The sequence below is a fragment of the Octopus sinensis genome, linkage group LG11, assembly GCF_006345805.1.
Source record: "Octopus sinensis linkage group LG11, ASM634580v1, whole genome shotgun sequence".
NCBI classification, from domain to species: domain Eukaryota; kingdom Metazoa; phylum Mollusca; class Cephalopoda; order Octopoda; family Octopodidae; genus Octopus; species Octopus sinensis.
In genome coordinates, this window is record NC_043007.1 from 36256305 (window position 1) to 36278804 (window position 22500).

Here is a 22500-nt window from a genome sequence, read left to right on the forward strand (position 1 = left end):
ACACATATATATATACATATAAAGTATATATATAGCATGATGACATTATATATGTAATGCCAGATAATATGAACCCTAAATATCGTAAATGAAGTCCCAAAGTTCATTACGCACACACGTGTGTGAGTGTGTGTGTGCCTCTGTGTATGTATATGTGTGTGTGTGCGTGTGCCTGGCTGCATGAGGGCGTGTATTAGTCTTTGGCGATTGAGCTAATTTTTAGATTAATTTTATTCCATGTAAATGTATTATAAATAGAAATGATAACTGTGTAGTGTTTATGTGTGTGTGTGAGTGTAAATAAAATACGCTTGTGTGCATTGAAATACAAACATGTTTGTCTACTTCGCCGCCACAGTGTTTGTATGTTTGCTCATATTCGCGCGCGTCTGCTTTCAGCCAACCCAGCTATTTTTATTCTTACAGATCAGTATTTCTCAACCATTTTTTACCTCTGCCCAGTCCGCGAAATTTTTTTCCCACGATAGATCCGGACGCCAGTAATGAACTCATTTGCATACAGCCAATCAGAGCCCACCTTGAACTTGTTGTCAAGTTAACAAACACACTCTACAAAGTAAGCTCAAAACGAAGAACGGTGTTGTAAGTCGACCGATCGCCAAGTTATGGCTGATTTTAGAAGGGGACAAGTAATTGGATAGATTTGCATCTATACCTATTATCGGATTTTGTTAGGGGCCCCATATGGTAAAGATGTGGATGGGAAAAATGTGGGTAGAGGATGATGTGCTAGCAACCCTCTCCCCTTACTGTTTTACAAGTAAACAACAACACAAATAACTACGCAGAGGCAGCCATGGTTGAAACAAGAACAAGAACAAGCATTATCAAAAGAGAAAAAGAAGCATGGTCATTCCTTACACAAGTGACCTTATCTTATCACCCATCACTTATGCGCCCATAAATTAGTTTGATAGTTGAGCTCTGATTGGCTGTATGCAAATGAGTTCATAACTGGGGTCCAGAACTCTCGTGGGAAAAAAATTCGTGCCCTGCCCCTTGATTCGTATTTTATTCTAAGGGATCTTCGTAGCCATTTTATACTTCAAAAAAAGTCTTGCTATGTTTTTATAATTAAATATTATTAGGAATTGTGTAAAAACAATTATATGGTGGTGCTATTAAGTTAGACATGGCCTGGGCCGATAATGGTCGAAACCTATCAAAGTATATATATATATATATATATATATATACTAGCAGTATCGCCCGGCGTTGCTCGGGTTTGTAAGGGAAATAACTATATAAGCATTTTTAGAGAGTTACTTCCCTTATAAATTCGGGCTTTCTTAGCCATTTTTGTTTTGGTGTCTTCAAGCCATGAAGTCGTTGTTCTAAAAGAACGCTGGTTTCCTTCACAACGCATTACGACGTTGATTTCTTTACACTCCCTTCCCCACAGCTTCACGAGGGAGGGAAGGGGGAGAAGCAAACAGGTGCAGCTGTGAGCGTGGACGCCAACTCCGCCGCCATCGACACACGATGCATTTTATGCATTAAAATGGAATAAAAAATGATGTTAAATTATTTTTAAAATCGTAGACTCATCGTAGACGCGCGCTAATAGTCAGACGGGCTCGATATGAATCACGACTATAAGATACCCGAATTTGGTTAAACTGCACCGCAAAATGTGGGAGGAGTTAGGAATCTAAATCGAAGGGGACAGACACTCACACAACTAGAGTTTTATATATATAGATATATAGCAATAATAATTCTCTAAACGGGGTGTTACTGTTGCATTTAGCCCCAGGCGAACATCAACGTCACCAGAAAGGCTTGACACCATCACGGCGTCCTCTATCCTGCAAAGGGAGATCATCCACCGAAGAAGCGGAAGCCATATACGGACCCAGGTTTCGAGGTGTTTGCCTCTCGTCAACGTATGGTAGGCACCGCCCTTCGATGAACGAGTGACGTTGATGTTCGCCTGGGGCTAAATGCAACAGTAACACCCCCACCGCCCTGCCCTGTCCCTAGCCACATTCAAATGGCTAATGTCCCTTTTGTTATGGAGCAGTTACTGTCTATATCTCGTTTAGAGAATTATTATTGCTGTCGAACAGATTTTCGAAATCAGTAAATGTATTTACGTGAAAATCTTTATATAAATATCCTGCACAGAGAGTCGTTCATCGAAGGGCAGTGCCTACCATACGCTGACGAGAGGCAAACACCTCGAAACCTGGGTCCGTATGTGGCTTCCGCTTCTTCGGTGGATGATCTCCCTTTGCAGGATAGAGGACGCCGTGATGGTGTCAAGCCTTTCTGGTGACGTTGATGTTCGCCTGGGGCTAAATGCAACAGTAACACCCCCATCGCCCTGCTCTGTCCCTAGCCACATTCAAATGGCTAATGTCCCTTTTGTTATATATATATATATATATATATATCTGTAAATATAATAATATATGTGACTATTATTCGGTAGCCATGATAAAACTCCGAGTTTCGGAAAGTCGGGGCGGAAACCCACACCGGCATCTCTTCAGTTATCGGGCCCGATAACTGAAGAGGTGCCGGCGTGGATTTCCGCTCCGACTTTCCGAAACTCGGAGTTTTATCATGGCTACCGAATAATAGTCACATATATTTACAGATAAATCGCTAAAGTATTAACTTTTAACCGTGATGAACTGTATTCACACATTTTTCTTGCATTTTCTTACATGCTTGTACTGATGAGTTATGTTTCATCTTCCGTGATGTTAAACATGTGTATTCTATCTGAAAGAAAAAGCATTATGTGATTAAATGTTCGAGATATGAAATGTTACGTGGATGACCTTGTATTTGTTTGTTCTGCAACAATAGTTTATATATATTTGTCTCATTTAATTGAGCACTTCTATAGCAGTCCTATTAAACATTTTGTTCCTGATAAGAAACAATCACTGTATTATTGATATGTATCTATCTTTATATATATAAAAGAGAAGTTGTGTGTCTGTCTCCTACGATTTAGATTCCTAACTACTCCCACATTTTGCGCTGCAGTTTAACCAAAACCGGGTATCTTATAGTCGTGATTCATATCGAGCCCTTCTGGGTAGTAGCGCGCGTCTATGATGAGTCTACGATTAAAAAAAAAAATTACCATCATTTTTTCCCATTTTTAACGCATTTTTTTGCAATCATATAAGGGAAGTAACTCTCTAAAAATGTATTATTAAATCTCAGAACTTAAAAAGCTACAGTAACACCCCCCTTTTGTGTTTAGCCATATTGAGATGGCTATTATACTTTACATCTCTAAAAATGCTTATATAGTTATTTCCCTTACAAACCCGAGCAACGCCGGGCGATACTGCTAGTATACATATATAATTTCAAAGTAAGGTGATTAAAATCGTGTGTGCATGTGTGTGTATTCTGAGTTCAATCCCAGGCAAGACACCAAGGTAATTCACAAAAAAAAAAAGAAAAAATGAACTGAAGTAAAATAAAAATGTCACGAAACGCAGAGAGCGGAATGAGAACAGTGTTCTCCCATCGATCAAATAAAAGGTTAAGTTTGAAATTCCGATGCAACAACTAAGTTCAACACAAGACACCCGAAAAAGGCTTGAGCGTATAACAGCTGAAACGTAGTGGAATCAACAATGAAAATAAAGACACCAATCCGACAAATAAAAACAGTATGCATAACATACCGCCATTATTTTATGAAGGTGGAACGCGAAATAGATAGAGCTATAAATAATGGCATGTAAATATCGGGTTTTAAAAAATCTCTCGGAGAGAAATGTCAGAGGCTACCCTTGTTTTTTTTTTTTTTTTTTTTTTCCATCTAAGAATTTTTAACTCAAAAGTTATACGCTATTATTTATAACTTTATCTATTTCACGTTCCACTGAAATAAGAGAAAAAATATTTATTTCGCGTCTCAAAATTTCTGAATTCTTACGACATGAACAAGTCGCATTAAACCGAATCAAGCTCTCTTATGATTGTACTTGTGTACGTGTGTGTGTGTGTGTGTGTGCGTGCGTGCGTGCGTGCGTGCGTGCATGTGTGTGTGTATCTATGTGTGTGTGTCTTTATGTCTGTGTTTTCCACCTCCACCACCACCACCACCGGTTGACAACCGGTGTTGGTGTGTTTATGTCCCCATAAATTAGCAGACTCGGCAAAAGAAACTGGTTGAATAAGTACTAGGCTTACGAAGAATAAGTCCTGGTGTCGATTTGTTCGACTAAAAACCCTTCAAGGCGGTGCTCCGGTATGACCGCGATCAAATGACTGAAACAAGTAAAAGAATAAAAGTATATGTATGTATGTATGTACATACGTATGTGGTGGGGAGGGTGTTTGTATCTATACGTAAGTAAACATTTGCTACTAAAAATCTTACATATTGTCTCATAGCGATAAGATCATTTAGCTGACAATATACATTATAGATATCTGCTGCTACGCAGAATATCTGCTTACAGTACTAGCTTCATGTACATGTTATGCGCTTTCATCTGTTATTAGAAAGCCACAGATGCGCAAAATACAACCATGCGTGTATTTATACATATGGGAAGCACTCCGTCGGTTACGACGACGAGGGTTCCGGTTGATCCGAATCAACGGAACAGCCTGCTCGTGAAATTAACGTGTAAGTGGCTGAGCACTCCACAGACACGTGCACCCTTAACGTAGTTCTCGGGGATATTCAGCGTGACACAGAGAGTGACAAGGCCGGCCCTTTGAAATACAGGTACAACAGAAACAGGAAGTAAGAATGAGAGAAAGTTGTGGTGAAAGAGTACAGCAGGAATCACCACCATCCCCTGCCGGAGCCTCGTGGAGCTTTAGGTGTTTTCGCTCAATAAACACTCATTACGCCCGGTCTGGGAATCGAAACCGCGATCCTATGATCGCGAGTCCGCTGCCCTAATCACTGGGCCATTGCGCCTCCACATTTATACATATACACATATATATGCATGTAAGCAAACACATACCAATTTACAAATATGTACTCACATGCACATTTTTAGGAATGCCAGAAGCAGTGTATGAAGAATGCTTTGTTGTTTTGCTAGTAACCGGCTTCAATAAACTTCAAGAACATTAACGTATATTGTAAATACATGAGCATATTTTGACACTCCGTCGATTACGACGACGGGGGTTCAAGTTAATCCGATCAACGGAGCAGCCTGCTCGTGAAATTAACGTGCCACTTGCATGGGCTTCCATACGGTTTCCATCTACCAAATTCACTCATAAAGCTTTGATTGGCCCGGGGTCATACTTGAGATTGAACCAGAAACTGCACGGTTAGAGAGGGAATTTCCTAAGCACATAGCCATAAACAAAGATTATGATATAGTATAAACTGACGTACGTAGTTTAATATTCCTAGAAACATTTCGATATGGTTTCCTGATAATAAGAAATTTCTGGGGGTTTGTAAGGACTGTGCGATGCGAGGGTGACGTGAGTGGTTCCTTAGTAGATCACACGGTCGATACAATAAATATAAAATGAATAAGTTCCAGAGAGAAAAAGGAGACACAACCTCGTAGAACAATGAAGAGATTTACTGATGTAATAACATCTTTTATTTGGAAAAAGGTCTTTTTTTTTTGTTTTTCTGAAATATTATGAGAATATTAAACCATAAAATTTTCGTTGATTGATATTTGATGCAGTGTTATTTGTTGTTCAAATAAATCCCACTGGCCACTGAATTACTTCTCTTGGCACATTTTGGTTTAAACTATGCACATTACCTGAATATGTTTTTGTCACTTGGCTGTTGGAGACAAGTTAGAACGATCGGCATGCTGACGACGTCTATTGAGGCAGGAATACGAGTATACGACTGTCTTCTTATCTTCAGACAATAAGCCTGTTCTTTTCTTTAATGGGATTCCAATTTTTGAGTTATTCTCCCCTTCTCATCTGGAGCTAGTCTTCAATACCATCTGGTAATTATGACACATCCTCTGGAGGCGGAGATAATCTTAATAAACCAAGAGTTTATGTTGCATGAGATTTGATACAGCTATATTTGTCTATGTGTATACATGTAACACTCACTCAGATATTTACATATTCGTGAAAATGTTTTCATTCAAACAAAGGAGACTTGTCATTTTGTTAGTGACATGTTTGGAATCTGCGAAGAATTTATTTAAATCTCAGGAAAATAAAATAAACTTACAGATATATGCACGCATTTGGTTAGAATTTCTATTAAGCATGTATCATTATTATATGTATGACTAAGATAGCGAACCAGCAGAATCATTACCACGCTGGGCGAAATGCTTAGCGGTATTTCGTCTGCCGCTACGTTCTGAGTTCAAATTCCGCCGAGGTCGACTTTGCCTTTCATCCTTTCGGGGTCGATTAAATTAGTACCAGCTACGCACTGGGATCGATGTAATCGACTTAATACCTATGTCTGTCCTTGTTTGTCCCCTCTATGTTTAGCCCCTTGTGGGTAGTAAAGAAATAGGTATTTCGTCTGTCGCTACGTTCGGAGTACAAATTCCGCCGGGGTCGACTTTACCTTTCATCCCTTCGGGGTCGATAAATTAAGTACCAGTTACGCACTGGGGTCGATATAATCGACTTAATCCTTTTGTCTGTCCGTGTTTGTCCTCTCTGTGTTTAGCCCCTTGTGGGTAGTAAAGAAATAGGTATTTTGTTTGCCGTTACGTTCTGAGTTCAAAATCCGCCGAGGTCGACTTTGCCTTTCATCCTTTCGGGATTGATAAATTAAGTACCAGTAAAACACTGGGATCGATGAAATTGCCTATCCCCCTCCTCCAAATATCACCCCTTGTGCCTATAGTAGGTGAAAAGAATCGTTAGTACGCCGGGCAAAATGCTTAGCAGTATTTTGTCTGTCTCAACGTTCTGAGTTCAAATTTCACCGAGGTACATTTTGCCTTTCATCCTTTCGGGATCAATTAAATAAATACCAATTACACACTGGGGTCGATGTAAGCGATTTACCCCTTCCCTCGAATTTCAGGCCTTGTGCTTATAGTAGAAAGGATTGTTATATGTACGACTGATATATTCGGGCCAGTGTACTCATCTTGGTTGTTATAATGACAAGTGACAATTCGGTCGTCGTATCTGCCAGCCGTCTTCAGGCAGCTGTCATATGACGTAAAGTTCTCGAGATATTAGACCAAACCATTGATGAAGTTAGACGTTATAGACAGAGCCGTGAAAATGTGTGCAACGTCTCAAAATTTTAATCAGTAATATATATGCATATATACGTATTTGTTGGTAATATAAATAATAATAAGTATATATATATATATAATATATATATATATATATAATATATATATATATATATATGCATTTGTTATATATAGATAAAAACATCCAGGTACACACGTGCACTGGCATCACACTTTCAAACACATACATACATACATACATACATACATACATACATACATACATACATACATACATGCTTTACTTCTTACTTGAGGAAGCTAGAGATATTTCACATCCATTGTCTCCAACGAATTTTATGCATTACTTGGAAAGATAAGGTCTCCCACACAGAAATCCTCCAGCAAGCAGGAATCTCCGGCGTTGAAGCCATGATCCAATGCCATCTTCTGAGATGAGTCGGCCACGTTATCAGGACGCCTGATAATCGTCACCCGAAAATGGTCTTCTTCAGAGAGCTATCAATATGCATACATACATACATACATGCATGCATACAAATATGTTTACAAATACACAAGCATATACATTCATACATACATGTATATATATATACTCTTTACTCTTTTATTTGTTTCAGTCATTTGACTGCGGCCATGCTGGAGCACCGCCTTTAATCGAGCAACTCGACCCCGGGAATTATTCTTTTGTAAGCCCAGTACTTATTCTATCGGTCTCCTTTGCCGAACCGCTAAGTAACGGGGACATAAACACACCAGCATCGGTTGTCAAGCAATGCTAGGGGGACAAACACACACACGCACATATATATATATATATATATATATATATATATATATACCTATATACGACGGGCTTCTTTCAGTTTCCGTCTACCAAATCCACTCACAAGACTTTGGTCGGCCCGAGGCTATAATAGAAGACACTTGCCCAAGGTGCCATGCAGTGGGACTGAACCCGGAACGATGTGGTTGGTAAGCAAGCTACTTACCACACAGCCACTCCTGCACCTACCCACACAGCCACTCCTGCACCTATATTTGCATGCATACATATATTCATGCATACAAACATACATGCGTAAATACAGGCAATCATTCACTCATACATGCAAAAATGCATGCATTGACCATTGATAAGAAGTTTGTAAATCCAGTACCCAGGATATACTTTCAGCTTCACACGTATTATTATTAGATACATACGTGAAAGACGACGAGCTGGCAGAATCGTTAGCACACCGGGGAAATGCTTGGCAGCATTTCGTCGGTCTTTACGTTCTGAGTTCAAATTCCGCTGAGGTCGATTTTGCCTTTCATCCTTTCGGAGTCGATAAATTAAGCACCAGTGAAACACTGGGATCGAAGTAATCGGCTATCCGCCTCCCCACAAATTTCAGGACTTGTGCCCATAGTAGAAAAGATTATTAGATACATACGTCTGGAGCAAAGAATGGCTAGTCTTAGGATCTTGGGGAGAGAACGCAAACCCTTAATTCATAGTCAGCAAGTGATCATGATATCTGGGACTATAAAAATCTGCAAGACCTTAACATTTAAAGAGTCATGGTTAAAACAAGATGCTTTCTTTCACTACATGCTACCATGTAGGTGACCAGTCAAAATTTGCTCTAAACTAAAGAGAAAAACATACATACATACATACATACATACATACATACATACATACATACATTCATTCATTCATTCATTCATTCATTCATATAGCTGAAGATCAGTGAAAAAGAGAACACTTATGCTGAACTATTGAGAAATCTGCAGTTACTCTATCCAGATTACAAGTTCAGGTTTAAATCTGTAATTATTGGGGCCATGAGATATGTTAGAGACTGCCTAAATACCAATCTTGAGGAATTAGGCTTCTCATAACCAGAAAGGAGAAAGCTAATTCGAAGACTACAGATTCAATCCATCACTGGAACTATGAAAATCTGTAAAACTTTCCAGAAGTTTATCATTTAAATAGCATGTCTAGATATGCAACTATATGCAGGGGAATACATATATAAAACATACAAATCTGCACGCACATACATACTGTTGTGGTGGACGCCTCCCGGCGAAAAGTGGGCTGGTCCACTACTAATAAATAGTGGACTGACACAATCAACCGGTCCGAAATACGCCGTCATCATGGAACATATCAGTGGCGCCGAGGATTCGAACTATGTGGTTAGGAAGCAAGCTTCTGGATCTTTTCCTTTTGATGGACGGAATTTTCTAGTTAACTAAACAATTTGAAACTTCGTATACTGGTAGAATGTGTCAAAAGAAAACATTAAACTTACCAATTACTATTTTGTTTTCAATTTTGTTTACAATATTGTTTTCTTTTGACACATATGGCGCAGGAGTGGCTGTGTGGTAAGTAGCTTACTAACCAACCACATGGTTCTGGGTTCAGTCCCACTGCGTGGCATCTTGGGCAAGTGTCTTCTGCTATAGCCCCGGGCCGACCAATGCCTTGTGAGTGGATTTGGTAGACGGAAACTGAAAGAAGCCTGTCGGATGTATATATATATATATATATATATGTATGTGTGTGTATGTGTTTGTGTGTCTGTGTTTGTCTCCCTAGCATTGCTTGACAACCGATGCTGGTGTGTTTACGTCCCCGTCACCTAGCGGTTCGGCAAAAGAGACCGATAGAATAAGTACTGGGCTTACAAAGAATAAGTCCCGGGGTCGATTTGTTCGACTAAAGGCGGTGCTCCAGCATGGCCGCAGTCAAATGACTGAAACAAGTAAAAGAGTAAAAGAGTAAAAGAGTATTCTACCAGTATACGAAGTTTCAAATTGTTTAGTTAACTAGAAAATTCCGTCCATCAAAAGGAAAAGATCCAAGCTTCTTACCACACAGCCACGCTTCTGTATACAAAAAGTGTTTACAAAAGAAAAAAATCTGTGTTTTATAATTAAATATTATTAGTTGTATAAAAATAATTATTAAAACATTTGGTGCATTATAGCAGTCGGGGGACCCCCTTCGGTCACGACACTGACCATGGGATGGCACCTAGAAAGTTACCCTCCTAGTTACAAGTCCGGGCAAGGTGGTTTACGGAAGACCAGCAGTCGCCCATGCATACCGGCCTCCCCTCTCCACGCCACCAGTGTTATCCAAGGGAAAGGCTAAGGTCGATACAGCTTGGCACCCGTGACGTCGTAACTCATTTCTACAGCGGAGTGAACTGGAGCAACGTGAAATAAAGTGTCTTGCTCAAGAACACAACACGCAGCCCGGTCCGGGATTCGAGCTCACAACCTCACGATCGTAAGCTCGACGCTCAAACCACTGAGCCATGCGCCTTCACTATATACACATTGTAGCAGTATAACCAATTTATTGCATATAAAGTTTAACAATAAAATCTTATATGCACCCCAAGGGCCATATGGACTCCCGAGGGCCATATGGACTCCCAAGGGCCATATGGACCCTAGTTGAGATTTTAGGTAGAAGCAAATGAGAGAGCGAGAGGGAGGGAGGGAGAGAGAGAATGGTTTGAGTGTGAAAACTTCGTGAGTTAGAGAGAGAGAGAGAGAGAGAGAGAGAGAGAGAAACAGAGAAAGAGGGAGAGAGAGAGATTAGGAGAGAAAACAGGTGGCAATAATGTGGGGATAGAAAAGTGTAAATGTGTGTGTGTGTGTGTTTGTGTGTGTGTAAAAGAGAGGATGTGTGAGAGGGAATATGTGAGGGTATGTAAACCAGAAGAGAAGGAAATCCTGTTTTTGTATTGCGTATGCGAGTGACAGAGAGAGACAGAAATAATGAGAAAGTGTGTAAAGTTAATAGTAAGAATATCACTGATGGCAAGGGAAAGAGAGAAAGGAAGATACATGTAGAGAGATACATAGAGAGAGAGAGAGAGAGAGAGAGAGAGGAAGATAGACAGAGAGGTAAACAGACAGAGGGGAGAAAGAGAGGTGATGTGGAGAGACAGAAGGCGTGGTAACGAGAAGGAAGAAAGAACGAGAGAGACAGAGAGTGAGAAAGATGGTAGAGGTGGGGTGAGGGAGGGAGGGAGGGATGAAGTAGAGTTGAGGCATTGGGAGGAGTTGATAAAAGAAGAGACATTTAGATGGTCTGAGGAATTGTCGGGGGAAGAAAAGAAAAGATAACGCCATTATACACACACACACACACACACACACACACACACACATATATATATATATATACAGTCATACACACATACACACAAATATATATATATTCATTCACTCACCCACATAAGCAAACACACATTCTGTCTTATACACAACACAAACAACAACAACAACAGCAAGCAGCTAGAGTCTATTTGTGTGAGGAGAAAGGATAGTAAAGATGAAGATGGTGGTAGATGTGGTGGTGGTGGTGGTGGTGGTGGCGGCAGATGGATGCTGGTGGTTGGAATTTTCGCTCGGTGCCTGCTATCGAACGAAAGAAGAATGTTTCTAAAGTCGACCGACGCCTGTAGTAGCTCTGCCGCTGATGTTGACAAGACGCCAGTATCGGTCGGCAAGCCGCCGGCGACAGTCGCTCCAATGATCAGCAGTGCTTGCCACAAGAACGAAAGCGTGGCCAAGAGATATGGCCCGCACTCTCACACAGACTACAAGGCCGCCATCACCACTGCCGCCGCCACCACCACCACAACCGCCACCACCGCCACAGCCACTACTACCAGCTCCAATACCAACAGGCGCAGCGGCGGAGGCGGTGGTGGAGGTAGCTCCAGGAACTTTACATACGCTCTGGCCGTCGTTAGTTTATCGGTTTTCCTACTGGTCGTCTGTTATGCCATTTGGACACTTTCCATTGAGACTATACTTCCGGTCGTTACTGAATCCAACAAAAACCTCGAAGATCTCCGGCCCAACAATCTACCACCTTTGCTGGTAAGCGAACTCACAGCTCTTGAATTTCTCCGTTGACTTCTCCCCTCTCCTCCTTCTCTTATTCCTTGCTTTTAAGAATTTCTTCCTTTCTTTCTCCATTCCAGAGGTCCCCAACAAATTTTTGCCCACAGACTCCCTTTGATTCCCGTCTTAACTCTACTAGACCCGGCCCCCATAGCCGTTCATTGTTTAAACAATCCTGTTGTATTTTTATAATTATATATTATTAGAAATTGTATTAAAATGTCAAAATATTTAGTACATAACAGAAATACATCCAATTTATCGCGCATAAATTTTAATAACAAACTCTTACATGGACTTCCAAAGGTCATACGGACCCCGGTTGAGAACCCCTTTTAGTCCAGTGGTTCTCAACCTTTTTTTTCTTCTTTTTTTTTTATCTATGAACTCCTTTGATTCCTATTTTATTCGGATGGACCCTCATAGCCATTCGTGGTTTTAAAAATCATATATTTTATAATTAAATATAATTAGGACTTGTATAGAAAAGTTGTTAAAATATTTTGTGTATTTAAACGTATAACAGTTACAACACCATCTTATAGCACATAAACCCTAGCAACTAATTAAATTCTATGGAAAATGGATGTTCACCAGTGAAATATGTAAAATATATCATAGATATATGAGGACGGATTTATTTAAAATGCTGCCTTAGTGCTGTTTTATTCAATGCGAGCCTTGTTGTGGTTGATGCTCTTCTGTTAGTTTTGTAATATTTGGATGAACAGTTATCTATGATAATCGAAGACTAGCATTTGTACAATGTTGAGTCAGATACGAGCTTTTGGTGGTGAGTTAAAGACACAGCTGAAACCAAATTCAACAAGGTGCAGGAGTGGCTGTGTGGTAGGAAGCTTGCTTACCAACCACATGTTTCCGGGTTCAGTCCCACTGCGTGGCACCTTGGGCAAGTGTCTTCTACTATAGACTCGGGCCGACCAAAACCTTGTGAGTGGATTTGGTTGACGGAAACTGAAAGAAGCTTGTATATATATATATATATATATATTATATATATATATATATATATATATATATATATATATATATATATGTGTGTGTGTGTATGTGTGTGTGTGTGTGTCAGTTTGTCCCCACGCCATCGCTTGACAATCGGTGTTGATGTGTTTACGTCAACGTAACTTAGCGGTTCAGCAAAAGAGACCGATAGGCTTACGAAGAATAAGTCGTGGGATCGAGTTGTTCGAATAAAGGCGGTGCTCCAGCATGGCCGCAATCAAATAAGATGAAGGAAAACCAGTAATGCTTCTCTGCGCTTTCTCCCAGAGATATGGACACACACACACACACATACACACACACATATATGCAGTGTCATTACTTTTCTATACATTATGCTTCACATCTTTAATTCCTGCTTGAAATATTTCATCACTTTACAATTCAATGAAATTCTCTTCCAGACAAATATCCCCCTGAACGAATATTCTTTACTACTCTAGGCACAAGGCCCGAAATTTGGGGGGAGGGGGCCAGTCGATTAGATCGACCCCTGTATGCAACTGATACATAATTTATTGACCCCGAAAGAATAAAAGGCAAAGTCGACCTCGGCGGAATTTGAACTCAGAACGTAAAGGCAGACGAAATACCACTAAGAATTTCTCCCGATGTGCTAACGTTTCTTATTTCTTTACTACCCTCAAGGGGCTAAACATCAAGGGGACAAACAAGGACAGACAAACGGATTAAGTCGATTACATCGACCCCAGTACGTAACTGGTACTTAATTTATCGACCCCGAAAGAATGAAAGGCAAAGTCGACCTCGGCGGAGTTTGAACTCAGATCATAGAGACAGACGAAATATTGCTTTGCATTTCGGCCGGTGTGCTAACGATTCTGCCAGCTCGCCGCCTTTTCCGTCAACAAATATTAACTTCAAAAGGAAGATATAGCCCATCTTAGTGAAGGTGCATGGCTTAGTGGTTCGAGTATTCGGGTCACGATCGTAAGGTCATGAGTTCGATTCCCGGCAGCGTGTTGTCTCCTTAAGCAAGACACTTTATTTCTCGTTGTTCCAGTTCACTCAGCTGGCAAAAGTGAATCGTACCTGTATTTCAACGGGCCAGCCTCGTCACATTCTGTGTCACGCTGAATCTCCCTAAAGAACTATGTTAAGGGTGCGTGTCTGTGGAGTGCTCAGCCACTTGAATGCTAACTTCACGAGCAGGCTCTTCCGTTAATCAGATCAGCTGGAGCCTTCATAGTCGTAACCGACGGAGTGCCGTTTGTTTTTTTTCTTTGTTTTTATTTACTTACCCAAATAAAAGCGGAAATAGGTGAGTTTACACACTATGTTGAATTATGTCAAGCTTTAGAGAAAGAAACTTTGTTGTTTCTTTGCAAGAAATACGTCTGAAGTATACACCTTTTTATGGACCCTGTAGACAGCCAATTTACTGTTTTGCTTGCGTGTACCCCACAAAATCTTATATGAACCTCTTGGAGTCATATGGATCCCGGTTGGGAACTACTACTCTGATCCTTTCCTTAACTCTTTTTCCTTATTTTAGTTAATTTTTTTAATTATTTTACGTTCAGTCTTACTCTCTCTCTCTCTCCTCTCTCTCTCTCTCTCTCTCTCTCTCTCTCTCTCTCTCTCTCTTGGTTCGTATTCGCTGTCATTTCTTATTCTTCTCACCACTGTGTGAAAACTGAGAATGCAAAGAGACACAAGGGAGTTTAGTGAAATCCTGTTCATTCTCCTTACGTTTTTAAAGTTATTATCAGAAGAAATTAAGCAAAACAACAACCAACAAACAAACAAACAAACAAACAAAAATTAACTATAAACAATGTTTTAAACCAGGAGTCGACCAACTTCTTATGGCATTGACCCCTTCGTGGAATTTCTTGATAACTTATTTCTTGATAACTGGCCCCTCTGAAATCACGTGAATTTCTAAAATAAAATTAAAAACTACAATTAATAAAAAAAGAAAGAAGACTCTTGATTTAAAAACAATAATCCCTTCGTTCTTTTGCATCATTATAGCTTTTAAATAAGAAATATTGAAAAGAAATTTGATAAAAATACTTAGGCGCAGGAGTGGCTGTGTGGTAAGTAGCTTGCTAACCAACCACATGGTTCCGGGTTCAGTCCCACTGCGTGGCATCTTGGGCAAGTGTCTTCTGCTATAGCCCCGGGCCGACCAATGCCTTGTGAGTGGATTTGGTAGACGGAAACTGAAAGAAGCCTGTCGTATATATGTATATATATATATTATAAGTGTGTGTGTATATGTCTGTGTGTCTGTGTTTGTCCCCCTAGCATTGCTTGACAACCGATGCTGGTGTGTTTACGTCCCCGTCACCTAGCGGTTCGGCAAAAGAGACCTATAGAATAAGTACTAGGCTTACAAAGAATAAGTCCCGGGGCCGATTTGCTCTACTAAAGGCGGTGCTCCAGCATGGCCGCAGTCAAATGACTGAAACAAGTAAAAGAGAGTAAAAGAGTTAATGAAATAAATTAAAGTACAATAGAAATTGTCTCTTTGTTGTCTTGGGAGAGCCATTATGTCAATAATAATCTTTTCTACTAAAGGCACAGAGCCTGGAATGTGTAGGGACGGGACCAGTCGATTACGTCGACCCCAGTGTTTCAGTGGTACTTATTTCATCGACCCCGAAAGGATAAAAGGCAAAGTCAACCTCGGAGGAATTTGAACTCAGAACGTAGCGACGGGCGAAATACCTATTTCTTTACTACCCACAAGGGGCTAAACACAGAGGGGACAAACAAGGACAGACAAACGGATTAAGTCGATTATATCGACCCTAGTGCGTAACTGGTACTTATTTCATCGACCCCGAAAGTATGAAAGGCAAAGTCGACCCCGGCGGAATCTGAACTCAGAACGTAACTGCAGACGAAATACGGCTACGCATTTTTGCCTGGCGTGCTAACGTTTCTGCCAACTCGCCGCCTTAACAACACATGCCCAGGTTCAATTCCACTTCTTTATTGTTAATCAATTGGTTAAATGTCAAATCAACTAAATGAATAATCGATCGTTTGTTTAACGTGTTGGTTAAATAAACAATCAGACCTTGGAACGCAGAGTGATTCACGGGTCACTGGAATGGTTGCGAACAGCAGCGAAAGAACTTTAGCGGAAAAAACAAATAACCGATTGATCGTTTAACAAGCACATTAAATAAACAATCAAATAGTTAGATATTCAACCAAATTGAGCCTGCGCATGTGTTATTATTGGCGTAATGACCCTCCCAAGACACAATGAAATATGTTTCAACACAAATTAACGTCAAAAATGTTGCAAGCCAAATACAAAAACGAAATAAAAATTGTCATATTATTGATAATAATAATTCAGCACCTTTAATGCTCAAAATCCTTCTACAGCTATATCGACTCCTGAGAATCACTACTGACCCCTTGTCTTAAGCAAAAGCAGTGAATAGTAGAATCGGTAAAGTTGCGGACAAAAGAAGTAGCGGTATTTAGTTGTGTTCCTTCATGCTCCGAGTTCGCGTCACGCCGGAATAATCCTCACGTTTCATCTCCATGTTTCATAAATTTGTGATCCTTGTATCTGTGTTAAAAACAAGTAGATTTATTTGACAACTATTCTAGCATTTATGAGGGCACGTGGCCAAATGGTTAGGGTGTTTGACTGAAGACCATTAGGTCGTAAGTTCGAATCCTAGACCGAGTGTGACATTGAGCCTTCCCCTTGTGCAAGGCACTTAATTTCACACTACTCAAACCTACTTAGCCGAAATCAGTACCAGCTTTGTGCTGGTGTAGCCTTCTCAAACTGCCAGCTGTTGCAACGTCGGAGACACCTTCATCACCTTCCCGCCTTTGAAATCGCTGGATCAAAGGTGGGAGGGCCGAGAGGTTGTCTGTTCATATCTGCTCGCAACTACACAGGCACCTAAAACAATTGATGATGGAGTGGTCTACTGATATTTGTAGTTCTTATTGTTGTTGTATTGGCGACGCAGAAGTCGCTGTTTATACACACACACACACACACACACACACACACATATATATACATACACATTCACACATATGTATAATTACTGCAAGCCCTTATTTTTTTTTTTAAGCTGCACTCTTCCGTTTCTGCCACTCAACTGCACGTTCACTTAGGCTAAAATATTACAATATATTCGTTATTAGCAACGGGAAGTGGAGGCGCAATGGCCCAGTGGTTAGGGCAGCGGACTCGCGGTCATAGGATCGCGGTTTCGATTCCCAGACCGGGCGTTGTGAGTGTTTATTGAGCGAAAACACCTAAAGCTCCACGAGGCTCCGGCAGGGGATGGTGGTGATCCCTGCTGTACCCTTTCACCATAACTTTCTCTCACTCTTACTTCCTGTTTCTGTTGTACCTGTATTTCAAAGGGCCGGCCTTGTCACTCTCTGTGTCACGCTGAATATCCCCGAGAACTACGTTAAGGGTAAGTCGCTTGCTTACCAACCACATGGTTCCGGGTTCAGTCCCACTACGTGGCACTTTGGGCAACTGTCTTTTACTATAGCCTCGGACCGACCAAAGCCTTGTGAGTCGATTTGGTTGACGGAAAGTGAAAGAAGCCCGTCGTATATATGTATATGTATATATATGTGGGTGTGTTTGTGTATCTGTGTCTGTCCCCCCAACATCGCTTGACAACCAATGCTGGTGTGTTTACGTCCCCGTAAGTTAGCGGTTCGGCGAAAGAGACCGATAGAATAAGTACAAGGCTTCCAAAGAATAAGTCTTGGGGTCGATTTGCTCGACTAAAGGGGGTGCTCCAGCATGGCCGCTGTCAAATGACTGAAACAAGTAAAAGAGTACTTGTAGTTGTTGCTGCTGGTTGTGGTGGTGGTGGTGGTGGTGGTAATTATATTGTGATTAATGGTGTTAGTGTGGTGGTTATGTTTATTGTTGTTGTTGTTGATGATGATCTTGATGTTGTTGATTACGATATCAGTTTCTACTATATCAATTCTACTATATGGCTCAGAAACCTGGACGTTATCAAAGAAGCTTGAGAGGCGGTTGGATGGAACCTAACTCGCCTGCTTATGAGAGCTCAAAACCTCTCGTGGAAGCGCCATCCAACCAAAATGCAAATATATGGGAAACTACCACCTGTGTCATCTCTTGTGAAAGGTAGGAGCGTCCAGTTTGCTGGACATTGTTGTAGAGCTGAAAAAGAAGTAATTTCTACTCTTCTCCTCTGGAAGCCATCTACTCGCAATACCAGAGGGCGCACACTCTCCTACCCTGATGTAATCTCCAGGGATACAGGCATCCAGCAACAGGACCTCCGTAATGCTATGATGGACTGTGAAGTCTGGCGTAGCATGGTAAATTCCATTGTCTCGACCACGGTCGAACAATGATGATGATGATGATAACGATATTGATGTTGTTGATGATGGTGTTGATAGTGGTGTGATGATGACGTTGCTATTGTTATACTTGACGAAGTTGATGCTCTTGTTGATGGTGTTGTTGTTGTCGTCAGTGCTATTAATGTTGTTGGCGGTGTTAATGATGCCTGTGCCGTTATGGTCGTTGACGATGCGCAAACGGAAACTCGCCACGGGTCAAAGCAGACGACAGGAGAAATCTCCAGAAGAAGAATTCCCGTCAAGCAAATTTTTCCGCCAGTTAGTTCCTGACACTCAAAGGGAACCGGGGCCCATTAGGTAGTCCTCTTGCTGTTATTTAAATGCCACCTTCAGTGGAGATTGAACTCGAAACTTTTGAGTGAGCTCATTGCTTAGTCGCGTAGACCTACCACATAGTGGAGGCGCAATGGCCCAGTGGTTAGGGCAGCGGACTCGCAGTCATAGGATCGCGGTTTCGATTCCCAGACTGGGCGTTGTGAGTGTTTATTGAGCGAAAACACCTAAAGCTCCACGAGGCTCCGGCAGGGGATGGTGGTGATCCCTGCTGTACTCTTTCACCACAACTTTCTCTCACTCTTACTTCCTGTTTCTGTTTGTACCTGTATTTCAAAGGGCCGGCCTTGTCACTCTCTGTGTCACGCTGAATATCCCCGAGAACTACGTTAAGGGTACACATGTCTGTGGAGTGCTCAGCCACTTACACGTTAATTTCACGAGCAGGCTGTTCCGTTGATTCGGATCAACCGGAACCCTCGTCGTCGTAACCGACGGAGTGCTTCCTCCTCCTTACTTAAATGCCACCTTCAGTGGAGATTGAACTCGAAACTTTTGAGTGAGCTCATTGCTTAGTCGCGTAGACCCGCCACATAACCTTTTTATACCGAGTTTCTTTCCTCCTATGTTCAGTCGCTTGCCGTGTCTCATTCAGTTCCAACTATCATTCTTTTGCACCAGTCAAGTATTGATGCTGATGGTATACTTCCTCGCCTTAAAAATAGGTGGCCTTGTACATAAATTAAATATTATTAAAGGCGGCAAGATGGCAGAAGACTGAAAGGCGGCAAGCTGGCAGAATCGTTAGCATGCCGGGCGAAATGCTTAGCTGTATTTCGTCTGCCGTTACGTTCTGAGTTCAAATTCCGCCGAGGTCGACTTTGCCTTTCATCCTTTCGGGGTCGATAAATTAAGTACCAGTTGCGCACTGGGGTCGATGTAATCGACTTAATACCTTTGTCTGTCATTGCTTGTCCTTTCTATGTTTAGCCCCTTGTGGGTAATAAAGAAATAGGTATTTCGTCTGCCGCTACGTTCTGAGTTCAAATTCCGCCGAGGTCGGCTTTGCTTTTCATCCTTTCGGGGTCGATTAAATAAGTACCAGTTACGCACTGGGGTTGATATAATCGACTTAATCCGTTTGTCTGTCCTTGTTTGTCCTTTCTATGTTTAGCCCCTTGTGGGTAATAAAGAAATAGGTATTTCGTCTGCCGCTACGTTCTGAGTTCAAATTCCGCCTAGGTCGGCTTTGCCTTTCATCCTTTCGGGGTCGATTAAATAAGTACCAGTTACGCACTGGGGTTGATATAATCGACTCAATCCGTTTGTCTGTCCTTGTTTGTCCCTTCTATGTTTAGCTCCTTGTAGGCAATAAAGAAATAAGAAGTGTTTGTGCGGGGAACAAAATACGTAGCTGCATTTCTTCAGATTCTTCACGTTTCGAGTTGAAATTTCGGCGAAGCCATCTTTTCCCTTAATCCTTTCGGAGTCGATAAAAGAAGGGCCCAGTTCAATTCTTTCAGTTCTGCGAGCTGGCAGAACCATTAGCACGCTGGACGAAATGCTTAGCAGTATTTCGTCCGTCGTTATGTTCTGAGATCAAATTCTGCTGGGTTCGACTTTGCTTTTCATCCTTTCGGGGTCGATAAATTAAGTACCAGTTGCATACTGGGGTCGATCTAATCGATTGGCTCCCTCCCCCAAAATTTCGGGCGTTGTGCCTAGAGTAGAAAAAGATATGATTGTCTCACCCACTCCGCTCCCCAAAAATTGATGAAAAAAAACAACGTGAGCACGTGGTACATGCAAAGTATTAGCAGACGCTCAGGGAAGGAAAGATATCGACTAGCTGAGCACTGGACTCGGTGTAACCAACTTGCCCCCCCCCGCTCAAACAGCTGACCTTGACCCAAAATTTAAGAATAATTATTTCCTTGTAAATGGTGTATAACCGCTAGAATGGCTTCCACGAAACCCTTGCCTTGGTCAGCATGGAAGCACTCCGTCGGTTACGACGACGAGGGTTCCGGTTGATCCGATCAACGGAACAGCCTGCTCGTGAAATTAACGTGTAAGTGGCTGAGCACTCCACAGACACGTGTACCCTTAACGTAGTTCTCGGGGATATTCAGCGTGACACAGAGAGTGACAAGGCCGGCCCTTTGAAATACAGGTACAACAGAGAAACAGGAGTAAGAGTGAGAGAAAGTTGTGTGAAAGAGTACAGCAGCGATCACCACAATCCCCTGCCGGAGCCTCGTGGAGCTTTTAGGTGTTTTCGCTCAATAAACACTCACAACGCCCGGTCTGGGAATTGAAACCGCGATCCTACGACCGCGCGTCCGCTGCTCTAACCACTGGGCCATTGCGCCTCCATCTTGGTCAGCATACTGATAAAGGGTTGGTGCATAGTTTTAAGCTTGACCCAGAAACGACTTAGAATGTTCTAACTTAATAAAAGGCTTTTGGTATTGGGTAACGAATTGTAAGGGATACAAGAACTACATTTTTTCTTAAGGGGATGGAGGGGGTACCGGTAAAGGTGGCGGGTGGGAATGCAGGTAAACACTGGTCTGAGGGTGAGGGAGAGCATTTCAGTGGAGAAAACTTTAAGCAAGTATTGTCCATCATCATCATCATCATCATCAACACCACCACAAGCATCATCATTATTCCACAACCACCTTAACACCATAATCCACACCAACTGCAATCACCACAACAACCATCATAACAATCACCATAGCAACCGCCATAACAACCACTGCTTAAATAACACTTCATCGTCATTTTTTCAACTCCTCTTTCTTCTCCTCATCCTCAACCTTCTACCCTTTCTCCACCCTCCTCTTTGTCTGCTCATCCCCCAGTCTTTCACCTTATGGATCATCATCATCATCATCATCATCATCATCATCATCATCATCATCATTATCATCATCATCGTCGTCGTCGTCGTCGTCATCATCATCGTCATCACTATTGTTGTCACCACCACCGTTCGCCTCCTCTTCTTCGTCTTCTTCCTCTTCATCGTCATCACTACCACGACCACCACTACCTCTGCTGCTACCATCGGCGCCGTCGTCGTCGTCGTCGTGGCCGCCATCATCATCATCGTCGTCATCATCATCATCATCATCATTTATAAATCATAACACTATCAAATACGCCTTCATTTACACTGGCCTCAACAACTCCCACCCAGAACCCCCACCACTACCACCACCACCACCACCATCACCACAACAGCCCCCCCCATACCCCTTTCCTCCTCTCTTGTCATTAGAACGACGCCCTGTTTATTTTTCTCAACATTCTTCCAAATTGCCTAACTTGGGTTTGATGATAGGATGGATGCGATGAGGGATTAACAATCGGTAAAGTATCTACCATCATCATCATCATCACCACCACCATCATCATCATCATCATCATCATCATCATCATCATCATCATCATCATCATCACCACCATCGTCATCATCATCATCATCATCATCATCATCATCATCATCATCATTATCGTTGTCACCGCCGTCGTCGTCGTCATCATTATCATGATCTTTCTTCTTCGTCATAATTATTAACATTATCATCATCATTAGCGATAATCACTCTCATCTTTTTTTTTTCATCATTGTCACCATTAATTAATTAATATCCATCGCTAAAATTCAACTTCGTTATCATCATTATTAGTTTCA

General features: G+C 41.6%; 1 protein-coding gene across 1 annotated transcript in view; it reads left to right on the forward strand.

The window, feature by feature from the left end:
• The first annotated feature begins 11443 nt into the window (after positions 1-11443).
• LOC115217423 overlaps positions 11444-22500 on the forward strand; it is a 74111-nt gene continuing 63054 nt past the window's right edge. Inside the window, exon 1 of the mRNA XM_029787121.2 lies at positions 11444-12095. Coding sequence (XP_029642981.1) covers positions 11595-12095 — 501 coding nt within the window. The 5' untranslated portion in view covers positions 11444-11594. The remainder of the gene's footprint in view (positions 12096-22500) is intronic.